The sequence below is a fragment of the Erigeron canadensis genome, chromosome 8, assembly GCF_010389155.1.
Source record: "Erigeron canadensis isolate Cc75 chromosome 8, C_canadensis_v1, whole genome shotgun sequence".
Classification (NCBI taxonomy): Eukaryota; Viridiplantae; Streptophyta; class Magnoliopsida; order Asterales; family Asteraceae; genus Erigeron; species Erigeron canadensis.
In genome coordinates, this window is record NC_057768.1 from 23,392,353 (window position 1) to 23,401,367 (window position 9,015).

At 35.3% G+C, this 9,015-nt stretch overlaps 1 protein-coding gene across 1 annotated transcript; it reads left to right on the plus strand.

The window, feature by feature from the left end:
- The first annotated feature begins 591 nt into the window (after positions 1–591).
- Positions 592–8,328, plus strand: LOC122580146 (aberrant root formation protein 4). Its single transcript, XM_043752417.1, has 14 exons — positions 592–684; positions 774–938; positions 1,297–1,446; positions 1,824–1,893; positions 2,861–3,036; positions 3,131–3,187; positions 3,662–3,812; positions 4,754–4,813; positions 4,934–5,205; positions 5,595–5,666; positions 5,893–5,970; positions 6,056–6,262; positions 6,959–7,010; positions 7,997–8,328. The coding sequence occupies exons 1-14, from the start codon at positions 619–621 to the stop codon at positions 8,215–8,217; spliced, it is 1,797 nt and encodes a 598-aa protein (XP_043608352.1). The 5' UTR covers positions 592–618; the 3' UTR covers positions 8,218–8,328.
- Positions 8,329–9,015: the final 687 nt, after the last annotated feature.

Sequence of the window (9,015 nt, forward strand, 5' to 3'; positions counted from 1 at the left end):
TAGTTTATTGGTTTGGAAGAGCAGGTGAGAGGATTAGGATTAGGATAGCTATGCGGCCTAAGGCCCTTTTTTTCCATAGGTTGTTTAGAAGTAGTTACTGCCGTGGCTCAATCGGGATCTTTTCAGGTTTTGTCATCTTTTATTTATATGTATATTTGTCTTGGTTGTTTCCCACTACTTGTTCGAGCTACGTATTAGTTTGTTACTTTTATGTTGTTTAATATGCACATTATGACTGCTTTCGTATTTGTATTTGTATTGTCAAACATGTTTCTAAGATATCGGTAGGACGCATGATTGATAAACGTTCGACCAGCATAGTAGCCGGACACAGCAGACAGGTATTTCTTCTTTTCAGATTCTCGGCAGACATATATGATTTTCTAAACATTTCTCATTTTCCGTCTTGCACTCCTTTATGGCCGAAGGTTCCTATGGAAGCAGTCTCTCTACCTTTATGTAGAGATAAGACTGTCTACAGTTTATCTCCCCATACCCCGCACAGGGATTGGGTCTTAGTTGTTGATTATTTATAGGTTTCTTTAGCGAAGAAAACCAATACCAAAAATCTATATATATATTCCCGCTATAAATAAATAAATAAAGAAAGAAAGAAAGATGTCAGCTGAAAACCCCAATTCAATGGGTGATTTTCTTCAACAAACCCTAGCTTCATGCTCCAATGTAAGTCCACTCCTCTCTACACCTACAATCTCACTTATATACGAATATATATATATATAATGGTGTTTTATATTTGTTGATTTCAACAGTCAATTAAAAATGGAGACTTTAAGCAATCTGATGAATACATATCGGAGCTTGTTACCTTTCTCGATTCGATATCCGATACTAAAGACGAACTCGAATACGAGAATTTGGCGTTTGAAGCCCTTTCCCAAATTTATCATTACTTGATTTCACCTTCCCTTGATCAGGTACATATCTCTGCCTCATATTAGATATAGCTGCAGCATAATTTAGGCCTTTTTTAAACTTTGGATTAGCTTATTTTCTTCCTTTATTGGATATCCGTTCAGCTCATTTTCGCGTTTTATGAGCTTATTCATTATGAATATAATACGATATAGCTTAGAATATAATGTTTTGGTTTCTAGATTAGACACAAACTTATATGGACACTGTGTATGTTCATATGTTTTTTAGTTCCAAAGATGGTTTAGCTTTATGCACAAATGCGTAGAAATGTGTGTTTAATGATATACGTAAATTTGGATATTTGTTAATGAGATGTTTTGGTGATGGCTGTGTTTTGTGGATTTTAAATGTTCTCAGGCCGTTACAGATGAATTAGCGTTTGAGCTGCCAAAGGCCGTAGCAAAGTTGGCTTGTGCGTCTGCTAGGTGTTTTGAGAATGCTGAAAGGATCATTGATCGTTTCGTTGAGACTTGTAGTCCTCGAGATATGGTTTCGATTCTTTGCGAGGTACGTATAACCGTGTTAGGATGGACTTTGTGCTGTGTTTTCAGGATCTATAGACTTATCAAATATGCATGTACTAATTATCTAAAAGCATATCTATCGGTAAATGTTATGTAGCTTGCGTTATATTTGTTCAATTATAAGTCAAATTATAAAGTGATGACCAGCTACATGCTTCTTTTATATGGCTAAAAGCCTAAAAGATACATCATGTATTTTTATCAGCTGCAGATGTGCCAATAATTAAATTATTTACATGTATACCTGGTTTGAGCCTATACTTAGGTTATATGGATGTTTGATCTGAGCCTATGACATCCTTGGTTCTTGGTAGGATGGCTGATCCTCTGCATGGTTAATCTCATGTGCTATTTGAACAGGCAATGGTTTCTCCAAGTGATGGCTTTAGTAATTCTTATTTTACTCCTCTTTTTGGGGCCTTGGCAAAGGGTAATGTTTTTTCTCTTCCATTTCCTTTTTTTGACCTTCTATTTCTATATTTATCTAATGTGTCACTAAGTTGATTTTATCAATGTTGATATTATTGTCATTTCATAAATTAGCCATTGTTAAGAATTGAGCTTAAGTAATTCTTTTTGGAATATGACCCTCTTGGTGCCACGGATACCATGTTTGAACTTTGAAGTTTTGAACCAAGATCTACTGCAGTGGCACATTTACACTTGTGACTTGCGAGACCTAGGTGCTGTTTGATGTGCGTTTTTAAGTGATTACTGTTCAAAAAAAAAAGTGATTACTTTGACTTTAAGAAGATAATTAGAAAATATTTGATTGAATTTAAGGATACACAATTTAATATTTGTCCTTCAAAAGTAGTTTTGCTGCAGCAACTCCATCGTCCAACCAGATATATAGGATATAGTTACGTTCACTGTAATCATAAATACATTTTTAGTATGTGTAAATATGTTATCATCGAGTTATTAACAAATAATGATTTGAATGAGAACTGTATAGTGTTGTTAACAAGGAAATTGATGAGATACTTGATACCCGAGTAAACTAGAATGAGGTTCAAATTGATGCATATGAGGAAGTAAGTGGGTAGCTTGAAAATCAAATGGAAGCAATGTAGTGAGCTTTAATTTATGTTATCACGGACACATAGACTAGAAATGGGATAAGTATTCTAAGAGTTCAAGAAACATCACAACTGAGATTCATAAATGAGCAGCTTGAATCATATAAGCCAAAGTAGTTATTGGCAGTTTGCTTATCATGTAAGTTGTATGAACTTTATAAAATTTTTTAGGAACATCAATATATCATGTAGATAATATGCAATTATCCTAAACTCACTTGTTTTAGACTTAATATCACCCAAAAGAACTTGAATGAATTCTCAGAGGTTGACTAACAAAGTGTTTTCTGCCAATATTTCTTTTATTTTTACCAGTTTTTGAGGCCCTCCAGAGAAGAACCTTTGAGCAAGTAAAAGCTGCCCTTCCTGTTGTCCTCAAGGCGTTAGAGGTCACATTATCCGATCCAGAAGATGAAGATACTGGCTTATTGAACTTGCTCAATAAAGCAATATTAATCGCACATTCTCTCAAAGCAGTATGTCAAAAAATGGTGAGTGATATGCTAATTGTTTATCTATGTATGCTGTTAAGTTTGTTCATGCCCCATCAAATCCTTGTTATCAAGCTTTTATTCTACTTTGCAGGATCACAAAGATGAGAAGCTCGTTGCTTTATTTAGTCTGTATGTCTTACAAATCATGGTGAGAGCTCTCATACATTCATATACAAAATGAGATTATAATACAGAAGTCAACATTATTCCGTTTATTTGAAACAAATAGATTTTTGGGCTGTATTTTGTTGATAGTTGGTTCTACGGGTAAAATGGAAGGACAAAAAAAGCTATCAAGGAAGCAGGTTAAATGGGTCAAAACAGTTGAAATTGTCTGAGCTGCATTAAAATGCTTAAAACCTTCTACATCATTTCATTTCTGACAAATTAGATTATTATATTGATGATATAATTTTCTAACTGTATATTCGTTTTTAATATTTAGTTAATGGATAGAAAAGAGTGTTGACGGGTCAAGCAAGCCCATGCCGCCCGGCCCTCTGTTTTGTCATCTCTAGATATTATATTTAGTGGAGTTGATGATTGGAGATCTATTCAGCTTATGGCTCCTTGTGAGTTGCCTTCCTGATTCAAGACATTTATATCGTCTTCATAACTGCAGGCTTTGATTTCAAATAGCTTGGGAGCAGAAACATCAAAGTGTTTTCCGATGACGTCACAGCTGTCACACTTACTTCAGTATTGTGGGTTATCATATCTTGGTTTAATAACTGGACATGAAGTGGACACAACTATTGACCTTCTTTCTCAAGGTAATAACTCAATTTTGACCATGATCTATTCCATGATCAGAATCATAGTATATGGCATGTGTAGAGGTGGCATTTGTGACCCATTTACTAATGAATGGGTGGATTCATCTATGTTATATCTCAAAAATGGGAGAAAAAAGTTCAGCTCAAAAGTAAATTTGTCTAATGGGTAGAAAGTTGACCATGTTGAATTTCTAATGCAAGCCTTCTCTAACTTGGTATTACAACAGTTTGATTATTACTGTACTGGTATACTTTTTGTATATCGTATTTGAACACCGCTGTATTTATATTAATTTTTTCTTTACACAAAATTTGTTTGGTTCAACCCGACTTAACCCTTTTTGATCCATACAAAAGTCACCTGTTTTGACCCCAACCCGTACTGTCTATACGCACACGTCGTTAACGTATATGTATGTATTGTAGACTTGCAAGAGTGAAAAATGGGAAAAGCTTTCTGTTAATATTGAAAGGGTACATAACAAAGAAAACACCTATCCTTTTGCATACAGTAAATAAACCAACTAACATATGCCATCTACTCCTAATTTCCTGGTAACCCACGATATCTTCTAGCCCATGATCTCCATGCAGGCATGCATGCACTTCCTAATTACTTGGTCAACATATTCACCTATTCACACTAACTAAAATCATGTTAACAAAACAACTAAATAAACATATGTAATATAAAAGTAAATAGACTTTTTCCTCTGCCATTGACCAGCCAAAAAACCGGGTACCACCATAAATTGACCCATATGTTATGACCCGTTTGGCCCGTAACTCGTGAATGACCCGATTAACCCAACACTGTCTTGTTGATAGACCTGTCCATCTTGCCACCTCCAGGCCAGGTGTGTATCTTCTATTTACAATATGAGTTTCCTAATACTGTTGTTTTTTCTGTTCTTTCTGGTGCATATGACAATGTATAGGCGATGAAGTTGATTATATCAATTGTTTTTCATATGTCAGATCTGGAGCAGTCCTTACAGGTGACCTAATACAAGCTTCTTTTATATATGGGCATATTAAGAAAAAGATGGTCTCCGTTTTGTCACCTTTAATATCATGCATTGATAAATTGCTGTGTTTTGTTTTATATATGTAAACAGTACTTTGGAAAGACTTTTCATGTGAAGTTGCTGATGCTACAAAGGAAGATTTGGATGCTGTCAAAGATGAACTCCGTAGTGATCAAATGAAAAGGTGGCAAGCAGTTGGCATGCTGAAACACACATTTGCTTCTGTTAATCTTCCATGGGCATTGAAAAGGCATGCCATTGACTTTCTATTTTGCATTATGGAAGGAGTTGACTGTCACCAAAATAATGATGAAACAATGGAGCATTCAGAGTACATGCCTACTCTCTATGCTGCTTTACAGGTGATTTTTCTCATTTTTTATGAGATTATCCATAGGTGGCAAAATGCCGGGCTGTGTGAATTGGGTATTGGCTGAATGAAATTTAAAGTTAAAACTAGTATTGTACCATACCCATAATAGTATAGTTTTGTTATGTAAAGTGATTTAGGAGTTTCTATAATTTTATGCAATAAGAATACATTTCGGGCAACTTTTGACCCATTTGAACCTTTTTTTTTTCCTTTCCGTTTTTTTTTTTTTTTTTTTTTTTTTTTATCTTTTCAACCCGTTTGAGATGCAACATAACCGGAATTGACCCATCATACGTAAATTGATCGAGATTGTAACTTCTACCATTATCTGTTACTCTGTTAGTAGGCGATTATTAAAATTCTAAATCAAATGTTCAGGCCATTCAACTTGTCATTGTATACGCTTCAGATCCACTGCTGCGGAAAAGAGCTTTTGATACTTTCAAGATGGTAAGGAACATTATGTGTTTTCTCTAATACGTTATAATCTGTTTTGTGACTTTATCTGATCTATAGTGATCCCTATATCCCCCAGCTCTTATTATCCCCAACTCTTTTGAAATCAATAAATTATATGTTGCTTTTGATTATAAGGATTGTATTCGGCATATCGTTTATTTTGACCTCTATATGCCTCATTTGGGATTGCATGTGTTTTGCAAATGGATGATTTCAGGTGCTTGCAGATCTTTCACCTTCTTTGAGGTTTGACATTTTAATGGCTCTGATAAGAAACAGCGAGTTATCCTCCATGGTAATCCAATTTTTCCAACAAAGCATGATTTACGAACTTGAGTTTCATATCTACAATAATATGAAAAGTATGATTTTCTTGACAGATTGCAATTCTTCTGGGCTTAGTCAAAGATGAAATGTTCAAGGAATATCCCCAAAAGGTTTCAAAAGAAATTGGGGATGCAAAACAAGAAAATGACACCTTTAAACATTCATCTCCATTCTGGACAGTCAGTGTCCTTGATTGTGTGGAGTTTGTTTTGAAGCCACCAAAGGGAGGACCACCATGTCTTCCCGAATTCACTGATGCAGTAACACCCTAAACCTTGTGGAACTTTTAGAACTGTGGTTTTCTTTTGCTTTCACCTGAGCTCTAGTCATGTAGTGGGCAGCCATGGATGCTTACTCCGAATTGATGTGGAATTTTGTTAGGATTATTGACTGCTTGACCATATGAGGAACGAATCCCACGTGAAAGTTAGTGGGTTCTTCTTATAGCGATTTGTCCTGGAATGCTAATTAAGCATATATACCCAGTTTATTGTCATTAGAGGGTGACATAATCAGTGGGTTGGGAAATGGTTCAAAAATTGTAGTTTATCAATCTGGATGAAAACAGGCTGGTTGAACTGACTCACAGACACATTTAATCAATTCTTTTGAAGATTTTAAATAATTACCGCGTATGTTAATTACGATTACATTAACTATATTATTGCAAAAAAATTCAACTTTTTTTTGTGAGGCAATTTATAGGCAGTTTTCTGCATTTGAATACACTTGAGATGATTTTTTGGTGTTTGACAAGTTTTCTTTTATGGTAACTCGTCTGGCCTGTTTAGAGATATAACATAACTATCAGTGACTCATTTAACAGGCAACATAAGTCGAAATTGCAATCTCTAGAAGTGATAATTGTTTATCAGATATCTTCTTGCTATAGCTATCTTTATATGACGATAAAGGTCAGACTTTACTTGTAAATGACACTTGCTTAATTTCTGCAGGTATTGTCTGCACTCAACCTGTATAGATTTATATTGATCACCGAGTCATCAGGTACTTGCCACTTATTATGTCTTTAGTCTTCATGCAAAGGTAACAACCAATCTATCTAGGAATACTGAATGGAGCATAGAGTTTTGAGTAGTAATTTAACATTATGAATTATTTTAGACTTTCAGAAGCACCCATGAGGTATGCTGTGGAAATAGGTATCCCATGTTGCACCAACAATAACATGCGTACTATGACATGGCACACCGCACATGTAATGGACATAGTTTAGTAGTATCTGCACTCTAGGGGCTGTGTTAGAAACTTAGATTAGATTGACACACACGTGAACACATTCCATGTATCCATATTTTATACGGAAATATACTTCAATAATGAACTTGAGTCACTAGATTTTGCAAATAATAGCTCTTGTAGTATGTTCTGAATTGTAACACTTGGTCACAAAAGATTTCAGCATCATTTTTGGATTTCCAGCATGTTCATTTCACACTATGATTCTTCTTTATTCAATGAAAGTATTTCAGTGCAATTTTCATCACGCTTATCTATCCTTGAACATCTAGTTATGGTCTGGTTTTGGATAAAGATTATAAGAAATGGATAAAAAAAGGGTTTGTGGGTCAATCCAAGACTCCAATCTCAAGCGTAGTATAATTACCCCTATTCAATGTGTTATCCAAAGGCCTATAGTGTTTTGTCACCATAGTGCTAAAGTTGTGACATGTGGGGTCAATGCTGCTGGCAATAGAGCTCTTTATCAATATTTTAGGTTGGGTGGCTATCATTATGGTGCACAACCAGTTCTTCTCACTGACCATGCATCTGAAGATTTAGACTTCTATATCTCTTACAGGAAGCATAACTTCTCTAGGCTTCCCAAAATAATAGTATTTCACTGAACATCATTTTAAAGTCTGGCCAAAGTAGCCATTATGTTAAGTTGCTTAATGCCCACCTTAAAGGCCATTGTTTTCAGCGTACCTGTTTCTTTGATTATTTACATTAACACAAAACGAATGAAACAGGAAATACAAACTATACTGAAGTGTTGTCAAAGATAAACTTGCAGAAGGTCTATCGGGAATGGCTCGAGCCTCTAAGAGCTTTAGTCTCCAGTGTTGCAGTTGAAAACCACAAAGACAACGATCAACTAGCATTTGATGCAGTATGTGCTCTTAACCCTGTAGAGTTTGTTTTATATCGATGTATTGAACTTGTAGAAGAAAACCTTAAGCATCGTACTTAGGTCTTAGGTCACGGTTTCTGCCTATTTTATGTGATGATTTAAAGCTTCTTGGCATCCATATTGATGTTACATAAATTTTCCTTGATATAATAGAGAAACATTGCTCCAAAATATTTGCATATGTATGATAGATTTCTCTCATGGTGAAACTATTATCTTTGAAGTTATATATACTCCATCCGATTAAGATTGGTTACACATGAGCGTGTTACATATTTCCTTGAAATTATTGACATGATAGTATGATACTATGATAGATTTAAAAGTATGTCGTAGGGCAAAACAATTATAGTGACCAATTTTGAGCCAGTAGGATAATGTAGCTCTGAAACTTGGCAACCAAAGATGCACAATCATTTGATAGTTAAAGGTGGCATTTTGGACCCATCTGCTTATGAATATGTTCATTCGGGTCAGGTAAGATCTCCAACGGGTAAAGTCAGACATAGACGTTTAGTTAAAAGGGTTACACAAATGGATTGAATGGGTGAAGAGTGAGTCCAAATGTGTTTTCAATGCATAAGATAAGACTGGCCAACAAGGCCTTTTGAGGGCCGGATGCAAGATATAATGGGCCCATATAATGGAAAAACTATCCATCAATATACTCCATAAAATCCAAAAGTTGTCCATCTGTCTACATATCAAGTCATGTAATCATAGTTGAGACACTAATTGTTAATAAAGGTTATTATGAGCGTGGAAAATGCAAACCGGCCTGTTAGGCTACGGGGAATGGGGCTACTTGCCCGCCATCCCATGCTTGGATTGCCTCCAAGTTGTTGGGAACACCACCCC